The 22,258-nt window shown below is 54.9% G+C and overlaps 1 protein-coding gene across 9 annotated transcripts in view; it reads left to right on the forward strand.

Moving 5' to 3' along the window:
- Positions 1 to 22,258, forward strand: part of ERI3 (ERI1 exoribonuclease family member 3) — a 130,839-nt gene that overhangs the window by 98,800 nt on the left and 9,781 nt on the right. For 4 of the 9 annotated variants that reach the window (XM_027537478.1, XM_027537484.1, XM_027537475.1 and 1 more), the window contains one exon: positions 7,784 to 7,916. The exons of 2 other annotated variants lie outside the window; for them this stretch is intronic. In XM_027537478.1, coding sequence (XP_027393279.1) covers positions 7,784 to 7,916 — 133 coding nt within the window. The remainder of the gene's footprint in view (positions 1 to 7,783; positions 7,917 to 22,258) is intronic. 3 more of the 9 variants (XM_027537480.1, XM_027537476.1, XM_027537483.1) reach the window with 1 other exon arrangement.

Here is a 22,258-nt window from a genome sequence, read left to right on the forward strand (position 1 = left end):
AAAAAAATCCCTGATATGATTACCATGGATTTAATATCACATGATATATCATTATATCGTTATGCAGTGACAGATGTAATTGAAATACACTTATTGGAGCCGGGGGTGGTGTTTCATTCAATCCTCAGCACCCCGGGGAGGATAGGGCTGGCTCCAAAGAAGCAATGGGAGAGAAAATTGTAATGAAAACAAAGAAAACCCACAATGTGGCTTTCTCCCTGGGCAGCTGGCTCAGGCTGACCTGCTGCCTTGACTTGGTGGCATGTGGGGCCCCAGACAGGCCAGCCTCTTCTCTGGGGGCTCAGGCAGCAGGGCTTATGCTCCTTACCTGCTTCTCTCCCCAGAAGCCTCAGTGTCCCCAAGTCCTCTCTGACTCAGCAGAGAAGCAAGGGCTCTGGAAACATGAGGGAGATCGCTCCACCTAAAAATAGACTCAGGACCCAAGGGATCAAACTGAGCCGGCAGCTGTCTTCCAAATAACTGTGGGTCCTGGACCTGTAGCACAGCTCCTGCCTTTGCCATGGTGGTGGTCCCATGTACTCGAGGCAGCTGTCCTGTTGTTCGGCAGTGAGCAGGAAGGTTAAGTACACAGAGAAGATAATTATCCCACTCAGGTTCTGTTGATGGACAGAGGCAGCAGCAGCTCTGGTGCCCCTGAAGTGTGTCGGTAGCCAGGGAACACTGAACACACAGAACTACCAGCTGGGGGTAGGAAGGAAGGTCTTGTGTCACCTGATGGGAGTGTCCTTCCTTTTGCTCCTATAGCTGTGTTGCCCAGGTCTCTGCTGGCCTGAAGAATGGACTCAAGGCTATCCATAAGCCCAAAGAGTTCAGAAAAGGAGGAGACAAAAGTAGTCTCTCCTTCTTTCCTAACCCAGGTAGCTGAGCCCTCAGTTCCAAGGACGGCTGGGGACGGGGCGGAATTGCTCTTCTTCTAGGCGAGATCAACCATGGTTCCTGAAGGAAATGGAATAGGACTGGCAGGAGCAGCCTCTCCGAAAACCAGGCCTGGCAGAGTTACGCCCTTCCCCCAGTGGAGACCATTCAGAGAGAGCAGATACAGTCCCACCCCAAGAGACTCCCAACATCATGGGGTAACAGATGTGTAAACAAATCTAATATTCCAGGTGCTACTCAGAGTCGGGGTGTGTTTAAGGAAGGGAAGAGTCAGGAAGGCTTGGTAAAGAAATGTACTTTTTTATGTATATACATTAAATTTTTTTTTTCTGAATTTTTGTCTGTGCTGAGTCTTCATTGCTGTGCACGTATTTTCTCGAGTTGCAGCGAGCAGAGGCCACTCGCTAGTTGTGGTGTGCAGGCTTCTTGTGGTGGTGGCTTCTCTTGTGGTTCGCAGGCTTAGTTGCCCTGCAGCAAGTGGAGTCTTTCCAGAGCAGGGATTGAACCCGTGTCCCCTGCATTGGCAGGTGGATTCTTAACCACTGGACCACCAGGGAAGTTGAAGGAAGGTACTTTTGAACTGAATGCTGAAAGAAGAGTATGTGTTCATTAGGGATAAAAACTGGGAGAAGGCAGAGGGCACCCTAGATAGGCTAAGGAGTTGCTCAAGTAGAGTCTTAGGGGGCATAAAGCAGCAATCCCAGGACTTGAGGAGAAGTAAGGAAGGAGAAGGGAGCAAGGCTGACCCCCTGCATCTCTGGTAGGCCAGGTGGATGGTAAGAGTTTTCACTGGGATTGAGGAGCCCAGGAGAGGGAACACTTTGGAGAGGAGATGTTGAAATGGGTTTTAACCCTATTGAAAATGAATTTCCTGAATGGACTCCAGGTGGAAATGCCAAGTGGGCAATAGAAGATATCTGTTTGACACTTAAATAGTGGCAAAGAATAATTGATTTGAACGTTGGACAGGTGCAGACCAGGGAGTTGAGGAAATCACACAGGGAGAGTGGTAGAGCACAGACAGAAACAGGAAGGGAGCATGCAGGAGCCACACATGACCAGATGAGACTACAGGAGACTGTGAGGAAAGACATCAGAGCAGGGGAAAACTCAGAAGAGTTTGGGTGGAGCAGCTGGAGGCTGGCTGGGCACCTCTCTCTCTCCATCAAGTCCCATGGCTTCTCCACATGGTGTCTCCTCCTGGACTGATTTGGGCTTCCTCACAGCATGGCTGCCTTGGAGCAGTCTGACCTCTTACAGACAGCTCAAGGGTCAGGGAAAGTGTTCTAGCAAATGAGGAGGAAGCTGCCTTGGCATTTCTGAAATAGCTTTGCGATCACACAGCATTACTTGTGCATTACTCTTTTGGTTGAAGTTATAACAGAAGCTCACCCCTTTCCAAAGGGGTATAGACTCCCCTCTTGACGGCAGGTTTATCAGAGTCATATCAGAAGTAGAGCATATGTGAGATTGAAGATAATGTTAACCGTCACTGGAAAACACAGTCTGCCGTAATCGGTGTTAAGCTGAACCTGGAAAAAGGACGAATAGCATTCTCAAAGACAGCCTGCATTTTGCGTGATGGCAAAGAATATTTGGGGGTGGCAGTGGGACTGGGTGTTCCTGAGTGATCTCAGGTATACCTGAGAAAGAACTGTCATCCCGTCTTATAGTACAGGAAGTTGAGGCTCAGAGGTTCAATGACTCATCCAAAGTTATGATGTGCTTTAAAAAAAAAAGTGTTTGTAATTGGGGGATAATTGCTTTATAATGTTGTGTTGGTTTCTGCCATACCTCAACATGAATCAGCCATAGGTATACACATGTCCCCTCTCTTGAACCTGCCTGCCACCTCCCACCCCATCTCACCCCTCTAGGTTATCACCAAAGTTACACTGCTAATAACTGGCGGAATTGGGAACCAACTTCTGAATGCACTCTTTCCATGAGGCCTGGGCTGCTGGGTACACCATCCTCATGTATCTCTGCAGCCTTGGTGTTTGGTTTACCAACTATCGACATGTTGTCCGGTTAAAGAAAAGATTAGAGAGTAGTTCTGTCTGTCAGACTTCCTCCCCTGGATCCTCCAGAGTATCACCTCCCTGTCTTTGTCTGTTGGGTGTTTATGGGAAATGCAGGTGATTTGATTTGTTTCCTTGTCTTGGGAAATGGCCCTTCTGCCATAGGCCACCCCTCAGGGTGACCTTGCGGGGAGGCTGGATGGCTCAGATGTGCCGCTGCCAGCTTTCAAGTTCTGGGTTTTCTGCAAGTTTGTGCTTCTCTTTGTGGTCTGAGCTGGGTTCTATCCCCAGCCACTGCCCTGCCCATGCTGTGTCCATCTGACTCTCAGGGCCCTGGTGGGTGGCGAACCAGTGGGCAGAGCCACCCTAGCAGCTGTCAATGTCTCTTCTTTCCTCTTTGAAGGATCTGATGCTGCTGCCGATGAGGGCTACTTCATCTATTAAACCCAATACACTTGTCGCAGCTGCTAAGCCCCCGTAAGCCGCCGGGCGCCGTGTTTGTGATGGGACTGACAGTGCATGGAGGAGGCTGATTATACACGATTCCATTTCGCGGGCCCAGCAATGTAATTTCACAGGGCGATCAGCGTTTGCATGTAATAGCAGGCTGTGCTGAGGTGTCAGAATATTAAAGGCGCTAATGGCAAAGCTCCCTGTTACACAGGGGGCCACCCGCCGCGCCTACAGCAGGGCTGCGCGGCAGGCCCGTCGCAGATGGCTGGCCACTAAGCTAATGGGGCAGCAGCCAAGGCGGGCAGAGCCGCGAGAGGGGAGAGCCAGCCGGGAACAGCTCGGCACCTGCTTCCCTGCGCATGGAAATTACAGCAGCTCAGGGGAAGGGAAGTGTGCATGCTTGCCTGGCACAGGGCTGGGGTGGGTGGCTTGGGAGGCCCAGCATCTTTCACCCTGACTCTGCCTGCCCTGGAGAGGACTCCTCAGTCATCCTTCCCCCTGCCCCACCCTCTGGCCTGGAACCCTCAGCTGGGCAGGTGGGCCCTACTAGCTAGAAGAGGTGCAGCTGGAGAAGTGGCATCCAGAGAATTGGGAACCAGCATGGGACAGGGGCTCGGGCACAGGCTCTGGCTTTCAAATATCTGCCCAGCCCTGATCAGGGTCAGAAAGCTTTTGGGTCCCTTACCCCATGCCCCACAGATTGGCAGAAGAGAGAGAGGGAGTGGGGATAGGAAGCAGGCAGGAGTAAAGGGGGGCGGTAGATGGTACTCGGGCCCCTTGACTGATGCCAGCACTGCACAGCACCTCAAGACATCTCCACGTTGGCCACCCCAGCCCTTGCCTGGTGCCATCCAGCTCGCTCCTGTCACCCACCTTTGTCCTTGCTGTGTCGTCTTTCCAGTGCCTCCAGTACCGCTCCCTTCAGGAAGCTCTCCTGGTCACCTCCAGCATGGGCCTGTCTGTCTCCGGTGTCCTTGTGGGCAACCCACAGGGTTCACCGTCCCTGATCCTCCTGCTCTGGTGGCTCTCTGGTGCAAGCCTTGACCCCTCAGCCAGAACCTCTGAGACACAGCCCACATCACCTTGCCCTGAGCTGGGCTCCTGCGAAGGCTCTGCTAAGATTCACAGATGCATGTAATCTCTGAGGGAGGGCGTCGGGAGGGGCGTAGGGAATGGAAAGATGGGCTGAGTCACCCGAGGGAGAATTTGGTGCCTGTGTGAGTGTGTACTCGTGCTCAACGGTGTGTGTATCTGGGGAGGGGTAGGGACTTTAGCAGTGAGTGCCAGGGGTAGTAGGCCTGAAGGTACAGGCCCAGAAGGGCAGCAGGAGCAAGATCCAGAACATGCCAATAGAAGCTTAGGTGGCAGAAGAACCCTGTGTTCTCTGCTGTCTGCTAGCTGTGCCCAAGGGGTGCCCGAGATAGTAGAAGCTGGGGGGAGCTGTGGTGCTGTGCCCTGGGACTGTGCCTCGGGGGGGATCCACGAGGCAGGCGGTCATGTCCGAAGGTTCGGCTCTGCAGAGGCACGTGGCAGTACCTGGAGGAGGCCTGCCAGGGTTCTCTAGCATGGGGAGAGCCCAGGCTGAAGGAGAGCAGTTTTAATTAACCGTTTTTAATATCATTTTGGACTCTGGCTGCTACGTGAAGGCCCCGCTGGAAGCAGCATTTGTAAAAATTAAATCCCTCTTATTAGGAGCTTGGCAGACCCATGTGCACACGCCTTCCCTGCCCCCGCCCGCGCCCCCGAAGGAAGTGCTGGCTGAGGCCATGCCACGGCAGCAATTGGTTAGCCCGCCTTATCTGGGAATAGGAGACCGTGGGGCATGCCACTGGCGGCCGCAGCAGAGACGCCAATTCATCTTGCCCTGGCTCTGACAAGCTAGACTGCCCTTCCTGAAAGGCATTCGTCAGGCGGGACCGGGCTGCCGCCTTGCCTGGCACTCCTTCTTCCCCACTGTGGGCCCCGGCTTGCCCTGGACCAGCCAGGCCCTCCTGGGCTCTGCTGCCCCTTCACTTTCCAGTCTGCAGAAGATCTTAGGGAGTCATCATTATAATAATAATCTAATCACGGTGATGCGTTGGGGCAGGCGCCTAATGTTATCTGAAGTGGTCTTCCCGCTTAGCGGCGATAAGGCTCAGGATGACGCGCAGATAACGCCAAGCTGCCCTGTCCCCGAGCCGCACGCAGAGCAGAGGGGCCTCCGCAGCCCTGCCGCCCGCCCGCTGCTTTAAGCCGGGAAGCGGCAGCACCTGCTAATGCAAGTGTTTAATATTTGATGGGCTGGGATAAAGCAGGATCACCTTCGAATTGAATTGAGTGTCAGCCGAGAATCTATTACTGAAATTCGGGTGTGATTTGACAGCAAAGTAGACGGTGTTATTCTTCACTAGTTACCGCAATCTTCTCCCCGACATCACTTAAATATTTTTTTCTTTGCTTGAGTAAACACACATTATCCTTCTTTTTTCCCCCTTCCTTCCCTTTTTCCTTTTTAGACGGGGGGGAAAAAAAAGAAAGAAAACCCATCCAGCTCGCCTTCTCCAGGCTGATAGAGTAGATTGTTATTTCTTTATTTGTCCTATTAAATGGAATTTCTGATCGTTTAATCCGGCCTTTGTAAGTGATTTTAAAGTACTTGAAAGGCGGCCCACCACTGCTCTCTGGCCCACTGCGCTCCAGCCGCGGCCCTGACCATGCTCAGCAGTTCCCCCAGCTGTGCACCGCCCACCGGCTGTTCTGCCTGCTGCCTGCATCCCAGCTCTGCCCTGGCTCCGAGCCAGCGTCCTCTCCCCTGTCCTTGAGGCTCGCGCTCAACCCCCGATTTGTGGGTACAGCTGTGGCCTGGGGAAGCGTGGGAGGGCGGGCTGGGAAATCGGGCGGTGGCTGGTACCTCTGTGGTCAAGCAGAGTGGCTCTGGAGGGAGCTGAGGTTGAGGTGCACTCTTTCCTAGCCTCCCAGGGCCCACAGGGCTGACACTTGATTCCTGCAGCTGGGAGGGAATCAAGATCCCCAAGATCTTCCTGCAGCCCTCTGCTCAGCCCCTTGGTCCTGGCACAGCTTGCGTGTTCAACCTCCTGTGCTCTGCTTCTGACCCCGTGCTGGGCACTCTTCCGCTGGGAGGCAGTCTGTGGTGGGACGGGGACTTCCCTGGCCCAGTGGTGGACGGGAGCTCTGTGGTGCCTGCCTGCCCATGGCTAACAGTCACCTTAGTTCCACCAGTGGACTTACCATCCAACTTCTGGGAACTTACCCAAACATCATTTGCAATGATCACTGTCTTAACCACCCTGTCACCTTCTTGCCACTGGGAGAAGGACAGCCTGGTGCTGGGGATTTCTTGGGAGAAGACATGGGTACTGTTTGAAGGGTCAGCTGGCTATGCAAGCCCACTGATAGAAGCCTGGGACTTGCTGGCAGGCTGAATAGGAATTAAATCCCTGTTGGGCCACTTAATAGCATTCTGACCCTTATAAGTCTCTTCTTTCTGGGCCTCAGTTTCCTCATCTGTGATACCTGGTTGTCATGCCTGTATGGGATGTGAGAGGAAGTGCTCTCCCTGCTTGATGTGTGCCCCCCCACCGTGGAGGAGGTGGGTGGTGGCCTGGGGACAGAGGGGGGCAATGAAGTGCTGGGGGCTGAACAGATCGATGCCCCCAGCGCTTGCTTCCCCAACCCCAGGAAAACAATTAAGTACAGATCGATGGGTGGCCGCTTTGAATATGCATAAGTGAGCACTTGACCTTCAGCGAGATCTGCTTCCCACCACACACACACACACACACACACACACACAAACACACACTCTTCTGCGCTCCCCTCACAGCGCTTGAGTCGGCCAGGTGACCTTACCCCTCTTCAGTTGAGGCCCATATGGCTCTCAGCTCCACAGTCTGGCCTACCTCCAGGTCAAAAGCACCTTGACCACAGGCATTTGGCTGGCCCCCTCGTCTCTTGCTTCAGTTTTCCTGTCTTTGGAGTGAAGTCTGAATATACTGATCTCCAAGTCCCTCCCACCACCAGTCTTTGTGACCAGTAATACCCAACAGAGGGTCAGAGACTCTGGATGGGGGGCTGGGGGGTTGCATGATGAAGGGGATGCCTGGTGGGAGGAGGAGTCTTAAGAAGGAGGATCTTAATAAATGGGAGCTCTAGAGAGGAGCTTGGTGAGGGGCACCTCATGAGGGCTGGGGACCTCTGATGGGGAGACACCCAGGAGAGAGGGAGCTCTGAAGGTGGAAAGGGTTTTCTGGAGGGACTCTGGTGGAAGGGGGACCCAGCAAGTAGGGAGGACTCTCATGAAGTAGCGTGATGAGAGTAAGCCCTTGCTAGGAAGACATGGGGGCTGGGGGTGTTGGTGAGTGATGGGGTTGGGTCAGGGCCTCTGGTAACCACTCTTGCCTCCTGTCTTCCAGGCTTACAGCTTCGCCATGGGCTGCTGGCCCAAGAATGGACTTCTAGACATGAACAAGGGCCTCAGCCTGCAACACATAGGCCGGCCCCACAGCGGCATTGGTCAGTCCCTCCACACATCCCCCTGTCAGCTTGGTCAGTCCCCTGCCCACACCCCCCAGTCCCCTGGCACACAGAGGGGTTCTGGGGCTCATTTAGTGCTCCAGCAGGGTGCTCTCTGTAGCTGGGGGGAGCGGGGAAGGAGGGGTGGAGTGAGGGGAGAGTGGAACCTGACCGCTGGAAAGAGTCTCTCAAAACAACTTTCAGGAGGAGGCTGGGGTCTGGGCTTTGGGTGGATCACAGGTGGCCTTGGATTCAGACCAAGGGATCCCACCCTGGGTTGCATCTCTGGTGGGTGATGTCCTCAGAGGGGTGGGCACATGTCAGCTTACCCACCCCCTGTGGAGCTGGAGAAGGCTGTTTAATATTGTTTCAAGTCTGTGGCCACTAAACTGGGCGATCAATGGGAGTTAAGGAGATGAATTATTTAAACCTCACCAGCTTTTAATTAGTCGGGGTCCTTCTGACCGATGGCTCCGTCCACAGGGTATTGAACTCCCCCGTAGGAGCAGCAGCCTCCATTGAGTGGTGCCTGGGCTGGGAGGGGCCACTTGGGGTACCAGATGGGGGTGCCTCCTCAGGGGGATTGCTCTGTGGGAGGGGGCTGGTTCTAGGCACTGGAGGCTCTGCTGGCTTCTTATATATCATTGTGGATGTGTGTCTGTGAGGGAGTGAATGGCACCTTAAGCCGCATGTCTCTGTGTGTGTGTCTGGGAGTTTGTATGTGTCCCTGTAATGTGTCTTTTTGAGGGATGTGTGTATGGGTAAAGGTGTTCTGTGTACACCTGCTGAGGGCACCTGTCTCTGTGGAAGCAACCATCAGCCTGTGTGTATATCCATCAGAAAATGTGTTTGTTCATTTCTGTGCATCTTATTTGGTGTGTGTGTCTGCACACGTGTGCATGCAAATATTTTCAAGCAGGGTACTTGACAGGCGTAGACTTTGTTCCAAGCTAGGAGGAACAGGGGTGTTCCTGGGTGATGTTACGCATTAGCAGAGCCTGCGTACCTTTGTGGAGGTATGACAGGGAAGGGGACCGGCAAGATACACTGAAAGGTGTCCAGTCACCTGCTGCAGACTGGCCTCTCATCCTTTCCGCAGACACTGCAGGTGCCTGCTAGGGCTGGGCGTGCTGAGCGGATGGTCCTGTCCTCAGGGAGCTCCTGGGAGGAGGCAGAGACTGAACTGGGCAGTCTCCACCCAGGGTGCTCAGGGTTGGGATAGAAACACCTGGGCTGCCCCAAGGACGGTTTCCCTGCCCTCAGTTGCCAAGGGCTTCTTCTTCTTCATTTACATTTCATTACTTGAGGATGCCCGCATATCATTTTTATTGGCTCTCAAGGTTCTCTTGGGGTCCCGGGGGAAAGAGGAAGTGGCCATCGGGCCTGGGGAATTGGGAGTCCCCCACAACTGCTGTTCCCTCCCATAGGAGCTGTTTTATACAGCCTAGAGGAGACCCCAAACCTATCATGCCGATGGGCCTTCGGAGTCAGCAGGAAGTTTCCTAGAGAAGATGAGACTTGAGTCAGGGGATCCCTGAAGGATGAATAGGAGTTTGCTAGGCAGACAGTTGGGGGAAGGGTTTCAACTTTGGGGAGGCCGTCTGTATACCAAAGCGCGCAGGCAGGAGGAAGCCTGTTGTGATGAGAGGACAATTTTGGACATCTGCAAGTAGTTTCCTGTGACTGGAATGGAACATTTGGGTTAGGGATGAAATGGCTAGAAGATAAATGGGGAAATAAGGCAGCCTTGAATGCCAGGTCAGAGGATGTGGCTTTTTGTGAGGTTTTAAGGAGACAGGAAGTCCGTGAGTGAGATAAAGACAGGATCAGAGCTCTGGTCCAGAATCAGTGAGGCAGTCGGGCGCTACACACACTGGTTCTGAGTAGGTGCTCGACGGACGCTCTGGTGGATGGACAGACGGCGAGCGAGTGATGAGTCAGGGCCAGGGTGCTGGGGAAGGGAGGGGCCAGAGAACCTGGGCCCAGGGAAAGAAGAGCAGCCCGAAACGGAGGGGCTGGCAGGACTGGGGTAATTCACCCCACACAGCCTTGAGCGGGGCACCCTGCTTCTGTGTATCTGTCCTGGGGATGTTTCTGAGAGGAAGGGGTGCTTTGTTCCCATCTTTGCTGCCTCCTGGGACTCACTGATGTCGTTCTTGTCTGTTCACCCATGTTGGCTCTAGGTGGGGACCCTTGAAGTATTCCCTCCTTCTTCAGAGAAGAAGGTGTTTCCCTCTGGGTGGGCCCCAGGGGACCACCCAAGGCTCTGGCTGATGACAGCGAAGTCAGGGCTTTGGAGCTACCAGCAGTTCAGGCCCTGTGACCTTAGACCAGAGGCAGTGCCACCTGCCTCCCTGGGCTGTTGGGAATGGCTGGTGCAGTCTGGGCGCACAGTGGGTGCTCCAGGAGCTGCCTCCTCTGTTGCTCTGCCCAGGGCATGGGGGGCTCCTGGCATTTGATCCTTGTACTCGTGAATGAAGGGGGCTGCCCTGCCAGCTGCTGGCTGGCTCTGAGGAGTGGGTGAGGGTGCTTGGAAGGAAGGGAGGATGCAGGGCATTAATTGGGCTGGGAGAGGCGGGGAGGGGAGGTGCAGATTTTGAGCGGTGAGGTTAATGGCCCTCGCGCCAAAGAGACAGCTTTAATGAGCTTCAGCTGGTGGTGCCCTGAGTTACTGTGCGTGCTAAAAGGGTCGCACTGTAAGAGTTTGATGTGGACTGTTTCCCAGCCCTGGGGTCAAGGGTCAGCTCCTGTCACTGGCCACTCAGGCTGGTCCTCAGTGACATGGTGCTAATTAACTGTGTGAGGAGCTGCCAGCCCCAAGTGGGGAGTGGTATGTATCTTGCTGGGGGGTGAGGCAGCCTTGGTGACTCTGGGTAAGGGCTCTGCAGGTCCCGTAGATTAGCCGTCTCCAGGGGCTGCTGGCTTCTCCGGCAATGCCTTGGGTTGGGGGGAGTGGCAGGGTGTGCTGAGCTCCGATGACCCTGGCCCCTGGAGGAATCTCCTGAGTCTCCTTTTAAGGTATGGGTGGCAGGGGAGGGCTGTGGGGCTTACCTGGCGGGGACTCCTGCTGGGCACTGGGGTGGTGGAGGTGCTGACAGAGTAAGGGGGCAGGTGTGCTGGAGGTTTGGCCGGCCAGGCAGGACAGGGACCTTGGCTGTGGAAGGGAGGGGCCCGCTGGGATAGATGTGCATGGCTGGGCTGTTTGAGGGGGAGCCATAGGGTGTTTGGGTAGAATGACCTGGTCAGAGCTGGTTCCAGTCAGTGCCATCTGAGAGTCTGTGTAGAAAGGACTAGCAATGAGAAATCACGGAAGGGGAGGCCACAGGGCAATCAGTGGAGGGGGCAATGGGGAGGGTAGGTGAGGGATGCATGCAGTAAGGTATGTGGGAGGTGGTGGTTAATTCAGGGCCGACCAGCTGGCCATGGGCATGGGGAAGGAGGTGGTGAACGGCAACCTTGCACCTGCTGTGTCTCAGGAGCTGTGGTAGGTGCTAAACCTGCACTGGTCCTGCCCCACTGAGCTCCGTCACCAGGATGGGGAGAGGGCTTGGCCCTGGGGACTGCAGTAGGGGGAGCATCAGGGATGGAACGCCTGCCAGAGAGGGGACTCAGTGGCTGTCAGTGTGGCCTCGTGGTCAGGGAGAGACACTTCTTCCTGGGGGAGTGGATTCAGCCTCAGGACCCCGGGGAGCAGGGTGACATGGAGGAGTTTGCAGGTGAGGGGGACTACACATTTGCAGAACTGCTGACTGGCTGTGTCAGTGGGCTCCGTTAGCGTTCTTGACTTGGGCAGCCTCCACGGGGGACTGCTGAGTGGGCCTCCTTTCATATCAGCAAGTGGTCAGCACAGCACATTCACATTATTTGGGGCGCTTTGTATTAACTCATTTAGGTTTCATACAGTCTGATGAAGGCAGCCATCGTCATCCCCATTTTACAGATTGAGGGGCTGAGGCTCAGATGAGTAACTTACTTGCAGTCACACAGGCAGTCAGACAAAGGAGCCAGGATTCACTCTTAGGACCATCTGAGCACAAAGTCTGCATTCTTACCACCGTGCTGAATTAGGAGCACTTTTTTGGTGTTGGGCTTTGTGCCGCCAGCAGAGACAGTGAGGAAGAAAACAAGCTTACATTTGGCATTTCTCTCAGTGTCACATAAAACCCACAGGTCTTGGCAAAGCTTCGGTAGCAGCAGGTGAGGAAGAAAGGGGAAGGGGGCGTGGCCACCCTGGCACAGTCGCCCTGGGAGCCAGGGCCCCACCCCTTGGTTTCCAGCCTCCTCCTAACCCGACAGCCCTACACAGTGATTTCTGTTTGCCTTCCATCCAGGAGATCCTGCGCTTCTTCTAGGGGCCACCCCTCTGGGGGTCTTGCCTAGCCCTCCCAGTGTGAGCGCACAGAAGACATCCCTAGGCCCCAGTTAGAGGTAATGATCAGGCCCTACATACTTGACCTCCCTAAGGGCATGGCCTGGGCCTCCTTCCCTTCTTTCTTGTTGGAAATCCATACAGGAAACCTCAGTAAAATCTCCCGTTGTTGGGACATGGAGGCCCCGCAGACTGCTGGCGTCACAGGTGGGGCGAACAATCGAAACCTTCCCTGGTGCCCAGCTGGGTGGTCCTGTCCTGGCTGCTTAGCTCCTCTGCCCAGGGACCAGGGATTCCACAGGCTCCAGGTGAGATGGGATGGCAAGTCACCGGGTGAGCCCTCTCAGGAGCTTGCTGCCCAGCACAGTTTGGCAAGAGAGCTGGGCTGGCAGGTGGCTGGGTGGGGCCCAGCCCTGGGGGGCAGTGCCAGCCTGTAGGCTCCCCTGATGGAGTGGGGTGTCTATCAGAGTCCAGTCAGAGCGCATTAGCTCTGTGACACAGATCTCATTAGCGCCCGTGAGAGATGTCACTGCAGGAGAATCGTCGGTTCGGGGAGATGCTTGTACCAAAAGGAAGAAAGGACAGTGACAGCCTTTTCTCTGCCGCCTCCGCCGCCAAGCTCCCTGGGCCGCCCGCCCTCCTCCTCGTTGGGGGGTGGGGGGGTGGGGGTGCTGGCTAATGAGCTCGTCTGCAGTACAGCTCTGCCTTCCCCTCCTTGAAGTTCCCCGGTCCCTCTGAAGACCTCGGGCCCGGGATTAGCACACACCAAACGCCAGCACCCGCCCCCACCTTGCCCAGCAGGGAGTTCCTTCTGATCACCCTGCTCCTGCTACGGGCGAGGGAAAGAGGTGGGGCTGGGACAGAGCCATTGGTGGAGGGGTCACTCCTGGAAGGCTCCAGCCCCTTTTCCTCCCTTGACAGAATGACCATGTCCACTTCTCTACAGTGGGCTCTTCCTTCCCAGAGTTCCCATCTTCTCCCCCCTCTCCCCACCCCATGACATGTCCTACATCTCAGAACGTGGGGACTCTGGCCAAGGACCCAGCAGGGAGGATGTAGATCTGACCTGGGACTTGCTGGCTGAGCTAGAGGGCTTCAGAATCAGCCAGAGCCCAGTCTGGGCTTCTTCGGATGACCTGAGGGTGGTGAAGTGTTGAGGTGAGGCCTCTGCGACCTGATAGACCTGTTCCTGGCCCTCCTGGAGAGGCAGAGGGGTGTGTCGACCCCACTCCTGGCTTTGGCCATCCTCAGGGCAGGGAGGCTGGGAGGGGAGAAGTCAGCACAGCTCCCTTATGAGGAGCGGGGAGAGACAGCTGGAGTGTGTGTTTCCTCAGCACTACCACCCCCCTTCCCCCTCTCCCCTGACCCCGTCCAGTTCTTTCTAGAGTGTCCCAGAGAAAATGATGAGCCAGGGGTGGTGGCTGACCACGAGAAGGGACATGTCTCTAGGCATCCACAGGGCCTCCACTGGGCTGCCTGCATAGTGCTCAGGGCTGTTCACACCTTCCTCCCTGGACTGGTGCACTCGGAGCCCAGGAACATCTGAGGAACTGGCCCTTGCCAGATACAAGAGATGGAGAAATGGATGGATGGATGGATGGAGTGGTGGATAGGTGGAGGAGGTTCTGGCGTCTGTCTGTGTGTGTTGTGTGTGTATGATGCACTGGGAAGTACAATCTTTGTTTCCCTACCTCCCTAGCCCCAGGCCCGGCTTGGCCTCCCCTTGTCTCTCTCTGTATCTCCTGTCAAACCATCGCTGACGTAAATGACAAAGAAATCAGAAAGACAGATCAATGCCGGCCAAATTAGCACTTGCAGATAGACTGTGCGGGGATGTCAGCGCCCTGACCCCTGGTGATCTTGCAGCCTCCGCTGCTGATATTATGCAAATTGCATCCATCTGGCAGGACCTGCGTGCTGGCTGCTCCTACTCAGAGGAGTAATGGGCTGGGGTGGGCGGGAGTGTCGGAGCAAGAGTCGTGGAGTGAGTGTGTACATGTGTGAGCATGTGCTTGAGTGTGTGCGAGGGCGTGCGGTGCCCACCAAGCACTGGGCGGTGATGGAGTGATTGACAGGGCAGATAAGGGGCTGCATTGGATTCCTTTGGGCTGGGGGATTAGGAGCAGCCACAGATGGGAGATAACCGGACTTCATTTCAGTTTATTTTTCTCCTTATCCCCTCTCCCCACCTTCACTCCCCGAAAAACACAATCTCTGTAGTTTGCGTTTCCATCAATGTATGCAAGTCATTACCACTGGTGTAAGGTGAGAGACAATGTCAAGGCCCAGGCCAGTCCAGCCCTTCCCCCAGTCCCGTATAGGTCTGGTACCTTGAGAACGAATACCTAGAGTGACCCAGAGAGCCTGCACTCCCGTGGTGTTCCTAGCACCCCTCCTCCCAAGCCCTCAGTACTCAAGGGACGATCTCTGTCTCATGGACCAGCCCTGCTAACCTGCCTCATCTGACCTCAATGCCACCTGACAGTCCTTAAGCTGGGCCCCTGCCCTCCCACCTGACACTGCTGTGTGACATCCCTGCCCCCAAATTGTGGCTCCAGCATCGGAGCTCCTGCCCCTGGTATCAGCTGGGTCCCCTGGGAGCTGCTCTTTTTTTTTCCTCCAGGGCTCTGAACCCTTCCTCACAGCTCTTTCTGTCCCTGACATTTTTGACCCAGCTGGGCAAAGTGAGGCCTGTGGAGAAGGGAATTTGTCCTGGTCCGAATCCACCGTCCCCACCTGTATCCTTTCATAAGATTTGCTGGTGCCGGCTATAGTAGAGAGGACTCTACACCTATTACCTCAGTGAATCCTCAAGCCCTGTGAGATTGGGGCTGTCACCTATATCGTATTTAAGGAAGCTGAGGAAAGCTGTCACACACCCAGGGCAGCAGAGCAAGGAGGTGGGAGAGCTGGGGTTCAAACACACGTCTCTCTAGGGTCAGAGCTCTTCACCACCCAGCTCCCCTGCCTCCCTGCCGTGCCACCAGCCCCAGACGCTCACACAGTGCTGTGCCTGGATCTGCTTAAGGGAACCATCCATGCACAGTAGGCCGACAAAGTCCTTCAGCTCCTGGCCTCTGAATGCAGACCCTGGCCCACAGCAGACCCCCTGCCAGGCTAAACCAGCCCCAAGGGGACGGGATTCAAACACAGCTCACCCTCAGGAGCTATGTGTCTGAGACAGTCGGGCTGTAACAAGAAGGACACACAGAGGACAGAATGCACACAGCGGCTGAGCCAGCCCAGGGACGTGTCACAGCACGTGGCCTCCGGGGCCCCGCTGCTCAGGGAGAGGTGCTGAGCCGCTCAGGCCAGCCAGCTGTGGCCGAGGGTACAGGTGTCCCAGGAGCCCCTCCAAAACTGGGTCCCTGCTGTACCCTCCCACCAGGCAGGGTTGGGAGCTGGGAGTGCTGGGGACATGTCCGGGGACACGTGTGCAAGGGGAGCTTGTCCTAATGAGGAGAACATGGCTGCTAGTTAGGCGAGGGGCGGGCGGGGAGCCGCAGAGCTGATTGAAGGCAGGGGCAGGGGTCAGACAATTAGGCCCAGATCCGGCCGTTTGATGTGAGTTCTGAGGCCTCAAAGCCTCCCTTCAGCCCGCTCCCTCCACTCCCTCCTCTCCCTCCTCTTTCCTTTCTTCTTCTGCCCAAAGGCAGGAAGGATGGAAACGCTTACTCTCACTGTTACTATTATTAAACTCTGCGGCAAGCCAGCCAGACCCCAGGACTCTTGCCCACAGGGGGCACCCCAGGACCCCTCAGGAGGCTCCTTGGGCCCTGGGGGGTGCAAATCTGGCCAGAAGCCAAGGCCAGCTGGCGGACTAGGACGAGCTGAGCCCCAGGGCAGGGTCACCCGCCGCCTCTCTTGCTTCTGGCTGACTGGAAAAGGTCGCCCAGTGGGGAATTTGGTCCTGGGGCCCACTTAGACCATCACCTCCTGCAGCCTCCTGGTTCTTTCCTGTACTGCCCTGGGGGCTTGGGGCTCAGGGCATGGATCATTCATCTTCATACTCCATCACAGAAATCATCATCTGTAGCCCCACACCTTGCCCCAAAGATGAAGATGCAGAGTCGTGTGGCTCCACAGTGCTGTCATACTCATACACCAAAGAACCCCACCCTCGTATGGCCACACGTACCATCACAGGGTCCCGTACACCCACAGGGTCTTGTGCAAAAGCCCTGACTGTGGCGGCAGGGCCCTGGGAACTAAGCCCCTCCCCTGGGGTGGCTGGGAATAGTCTGACCTTGTGTCTGGGGTGGGTGGGTATCGGGCCCTTCCAGTCCCCCATCCTAGGTAATAAGCCTTGAGAGCTGGTACTGACCAGAGAGCGGGAGGAAGCCGGACTGAGGGGAGGGGGGGGAGAGGGAGGTGGGAGCAGAGATAAATGTTAGCTCATTTCTTCCGTAATTAGTTACTCCCTCATCCCCGCGTTGTAATTGTGAACAAGCTGTAATGTTTAATTAGTCTGTAAATGAAACCCCAATTTCATAATGGCCTGGCTGACAGGGCTAAGTGAGCAGGGGGGTAGGCGGAGGGGAGGTAATAGGGAGGGCCTGCGGCGCGGGGCGGGGGGTGGGCGTGGAGGTGCGGGCTCGCGGTCTCACCTCCTCTTCTCAGCCCCAGCCTGGCTCTGGTTGGGGAGGCTCTGAGACTGATGGCATCCTTGCCGTCCCGCCTGTAACATCCTCTCCTCAGGCCTGCCTTAGCAAGAGAGGGAATTCTGAAGGGTTCCTGACATCCTTCTCCCTCCCTCCCTTCCCTTCTATTCTCTGGTTGGCATACCACAGTCACAGCCCAACCTAGATGCCTCTGGTTGGAGAAACGGACTGGGGGGCGGGGGGCCCAGACCCAGTGACCCCAACAAAGATGATGCCTCCTCCCTCGGTCCAACCTTCCCCCTCCCCAAGTCATCCTTCTAAGAGACCCTCGCTTGCTGGCACCTGGACCTCAGGATATGGCCCAAGACCTCAAGGAGCCAGTGATTGACATAGATAGGCTCCGCCCCCTCCAGTGCGGCGGCTAAAGGGAATCAGCCTCCGCTCACGGCTGACACCCCAGGCCAGACGCAGCTCTCGGTAGGTATCTCCGCAGACTGCGATGAACCGGAGCTGCCGCAGGGGGGAGCCACCGGCCCCTCCGCGGCCTCATCGGTTTCTCCTGTCTCCCCCACAACATCCTCATCGTCTGCACGCGCCCCCGCCCTGCCTGCTGCAGCCATAAATCTCAATTTACGAGGGCGGCTCTGGTGGGGGAGGGAGGCAGCGCTGCTAATGACGGCTCCTCAGCCGGATTTTTCATGTTGCACAGTCATAAATTTTTAAGAACAGCATGGGCAGCACGTTAGCGAGTTATCGAGGCTGCCTCCATGCTGGCTGCCTAGCTCCAAGAAAACAGAGACTGAGGGGGATAGAGGAGGCGTTTGGGTCAGGGGTGAGGCTGGGTCAAGCAGGCAGGCTAGCCTGAGCCTTCTCACAGCGTGGGTAATGCTGCCAGAGCAGCCCCTAGTTAGGACAGGCACATGGGGTGAAATCAGGCCAGGCATACGGGCACCCAGGCCCTGGCGTTGGGAGCTGCTGATGGATGCCACTGCTCCATGACTTGACACCGTGATGTACGGAGAGCCTGGAGACATATGGATTTTCAAAGTGGCCACTTGGAATAGAATTAAAGCCCCCAACCATGTGCACTGTGAGGTCTTTGCCCTGGCAGAGCTACATTTGGCTCATAAACAAGGTCCCTTTTAGGATTGCTCTCAAGATTGGGGGTCCCTGGAGTCACTAAGGGAGATTCCCGGGGGAAATCCCTCCATAGAAGGGGCAGATCTATGGACCTGCCAGGAGCCTGGAGCCATGCTGACCTCATTCTGATTATACCCATCATTTCAGGTTTTGTGGTCCTGGGTAAGTCATTCACCTTCCAGGGCCTCTGTTTCTTCCTCTTTAAAGTAGGATTGATGATGGTTCCTACCTGTGAGGCTTACCATGAAAGTATTGTACCACCCTGACTATGAGTTAGCTCGTTTATCTATATAAATCTCTGGGAAACTTTTGAGGGGAGTGTCTGGGGAAAGATCTTTGTGGGAGATGGTGAGCATTCACTTTTGTGCAGTGATTCATTCAGAAGGTGTTTGCTGGGGTCTTCTGGGTGCCCAGTCTGGTGCTGAGTTTTCAGAGATGAGGCCACTTCCTTCCTGGGAGGTGATGTGAGCATGGTGGCTGAGGCCAGTCAGTGTTCCCAGCCCTGGCCTGCCACACCTAAGCTTCCGGGCATTCAGAGGCCCGCACTGGCCGCCTCAGTCCTCCAGACCAAATGCTCACCTGAATCTCCTGATCTGTGCAGTTGAAGGCTTATAGTCTTGATCACTTGTCCAGTGCCACGGGCACAAAGGGCAAGCGGTTCAGACACTGCTCAAGTCAGCAGAGGTGGTGTGAGCGTGTGCTTGTATCCAGGTGTTGGGAGGACTCGGTGCTAGTCTCCTGCGACAAATGCTGGTCACTTAGGGAGAGGCGCATACCCAGGCTGGGCCTTGTTGATGTAGGGGCCCCTTCTGAAGCCTCTCTCCTCATGCCCCCTGTACCGCAGCACACAGCGCCCTCCCTCATTCTCTGGAAACTGCCATGCCTTCATTCACCTCAGGGCTTTCCCACCTGGCTTTATTTTCCTTGGGAGCCCCCATTCCCACCCTTAGCCTAATTCAGTCTGCTCGGACACGACTGAGCGACTTCACTTTCACTTTTCACTTCCATGCATTGGAGAAGGAAATGGCAACCCACTCCAGTGTTCTTGCCTAGAGAATCCCAGGGACGGGGGAGCCTGGTGGGCTGTCGTCTATGGGGTCGCACAGAGTCGGACACGACTGAAGCGACTTTGCAGCAGCATCCTTCGGAGCCCAGCTCAGTTTGCTGTTCAACGAAGAGTCCTTGACTCCTAGCCTCGGTCAAGTCCCCTCCCCTGCAGTCATAGTCCTCGTTAAGAAGTTGTTAAATGCCCCCTTCTCCCCCTCCCCCGAACTAGATGGAAAGTTCCCTGAGGGCAGGAATTTATGTCTCTTTTGTTCAGCTTGTGTCCCCAAAGCATAACATAGTGTCTGATTCCTGTGGGTAGATAGTGGATAAAATGTGTTGTTTTGAATTGAGTTAAACTGTGCTGAGACAGCTCAGGCCCACCCCTGGGTGCCAGGGCAGGGGGAGGGGGCTAGGGAAGTGCCTGGAGCTGAGGTGGTTCCCATTAGTCCTCATGATTAATTCACAGCCACACTGTGATGGAGTGGGCTTGTCCCCAGTCAGCGCCTCCGCTGGGGCCCACCTGTTAGCGACAAACAAACAAAGGGGATAAATAATGCATTGGGAGCTGAGCCAGGCAAGGCGGCGGTATTGAAATTAATAGGGATTAGCTGAGCAGCTTGAGGATGAAATATTTACCAGGTGGGACTGGGCTTAGGGAGGGCAGCCCCCCCTCCCAGAGTCCCCAGGCTTAGTCAGGCCCTTCTCCAGGGCATCACTGGCAGGGACTGTGGAGCCCCAACACTGCTCCTTCTGCCCCTAGAAGTCTTGATTCAGGACGGGCTGGCCAGGTCAATGAGAGCTCAGGTCCCAATCTGTCTCCTGGCACAGGAGATCTTGGGGAAATAAAGATACTCGAATGAGTGGAGGTGGGGAAGGAGCTGAAGCTGCCAGCACATGGGAACCTGGGGCAGGATTGGGGCTGGGGCCTGTCTGGGCTGCAGGCGGCAGGTATCAGGGCTAGAGTAGGCTCATGTGATCTTGTCCCCCCATCCTTCCCTCTTACTTTTCCTCCAGTCCTTCCTTTCCTCCACTTATTACGTATTTACTGAGGGCTTCTGTGGAGATAACAGGAGTGCCCTCAAGGGATTTGTGGTCCAGCAGGGGGTGACAGAGGCAGTCACATGGAGGAACAGTGGGTGCTGTGGGAACACACAGAAGGGGTTCCTAATGTCAACATGGGGGTGCAGGCAAGGACCTCAGGAAACCGCAGCAAACTTCTGTCCCTCAGGATGGCTGAGCAGTGGAAGAGCTTCCCAGGCAGAAGGAAGAGCATGTGGAAAAGCCAAGAGGGAGAAGAGGCTGAATTCCACAGTCCGACAGGAGTGTGGGAAAGATGAGGCCCGAGAGGGACCCTGGGTAGATCCCTGGAACTGAGTGTGGGAGTTTGGATACTGTCCTTAGAGCAATGAGGCTTTGTTGAAAGTGGTGGTGGTGGTGGGTGTCTGTTGTTTGAATTATGAACTCTTAAAACTTTTTACTTGGAACTGGTTTTCTGTTGGCAGAAGCTTTTCTTACCCAGCTTTCCCTAGTGTTAGCCTCTTGCCCAGTCACAGTGCAACCATCAGCACCAGGCCGTTAGCATCGGTCCCTTACTGCTTACTAAACAAAAGGCCTTATTTCAGTTTCACGACATTTCCACTGATGTCCTTTCTGTTCCAGGAGCATTGAAGGGGTTTAAGAGGGAGTGAAATGACCGGATTTGTGGCTTAGAAGGACACCATGGAGGAGGAGGTGGACAGGGGGCAGTGATGTCACCTGGTCGAGAGAGGTTGACGCCTGGACCAAGAGAAGAGTAGTAGGTGTGCAGGTTGAGAAACTATTAGAAGATAGGTGGTAAGTAAAGCTTAGGGGCAGGTACGTTTGCTGAGGGAGAGTGCAGAGAGTCAAAAGGGAAGAAGGCCAGTGACCGGGTAAGGAGAAAAGGCAGCATGGACGGGGGTGCTGGAGGAGGGGAGGGGAGAAAGGGTGGTGTCACTGAAACCCAGAGAAGAGTCTCAAGGCCTGAGTCAGCCCACTGAAGCTATATCACAGAGAAAGGGGGTTACTCACAATGTAAGACCCCTGAAAAGCAGTCAGGGTAGACTCTAGAAGCCAGGTAGAGTTGGGGAGAGGGTGGGCTTCAGAAGTAACCTCAGGACAGTTCCTCTGCTGTATCAAGATGAAAGGCAAAGACCGGCCCAGGTGCAGGGGGCTGGCTTCTGTGTTTCCTGTGAAGCAGGGGACAAGATTGCGTGGGTGAGGCAGTCAGGGGTGATGTTGGGGGTAGGGGTTAGAGAGTTGTAGAAAGTAGAGAAAACGTGAAATTGTCACTAAGGAAAAAAAGAGCGTGCACACTGATCAGGCACATAGAAAATGGGGTGGCGTTTATACACCCAGGTGAGGTTGATGACTGATTTTATGAGTCACATGAACCTGTAAGGTTACTATTTTCTCTAGTCACACTCAGCCCAGATGTAAGCTGAAAGAAGGCAGAGTTTGGTTTTTCCAGGCGAGGGTGATAGGAGGAAAAGGGAGCAAGAGAGTTGAAACTACGGGCAAGAAAGGACTGAGATGATGGACTGTGGAATCCAGGCTCCAAAATGGGATGTATCAGTTACGTTGCCTGGACCAAAACTACTTGGTATGTACCCAATAGCCACTGACCTTCTTCCTCATTAAATAGAGCCCCTGGATAATTAGGGGCAACATGGTGTACCCAGGTAAATGCTACTTTTTTTTAAGTTTCTCACGCAACTAGATGTTTGTATCTCTGAGTTCTGGCTAGTGAGATAAAGAGAAAAGTGTGTGGGACTGAACACACTGAACACACTTGTCCCTTTCAGGAGCAATACTGAAAGGGAAATGACTAAGCTGGAAAGTACGTTAGTCTTGCTTTTTTCCTTCTTCCTCTTTCCTAAAATGTGGATGTGATGGTTGGAGCATCAGCAGCCATTTTGGACCATGAGATAATCTATGAATTGGAAGTGACATTGCTAAGAAGGGCAGGGGAGAAAGAAGAAACCATGAGTGAGTCTGTTGACTTTGTGTTGCTGTGGGACTTTAAAAATTCTACTTAAATTGCACGTCACATACATTAAAATCCTTTCTCAGTAAAGTTGTATTTTCTTCCCTCTGTTTTCTCCTGGGTTCCCATCTAAGCTTGACTTTTTTTAGCCTTTATGGTAACATGGCCTGTATCCTGAGATATAGCAGGAAAACAGTTTGAGCAAATATTTTAA

Source organism: Bos indicus x Bos taurus, chromosome 3, assembly GCF_003369695.1.
Source record: "Bos indicus x Bos taurus breed Angus x Brahman F1 hybrid chromosome 3, Bos_hybrid_MaternalHap_v2.0, whole genome shotgun sequence".
Lineage (NCBI taxonomy): Eukaryota > Metazoa > Chordata > Mammalia > Artiodactyla > Bovidae > Bos > Bos indicus x Bos taurus.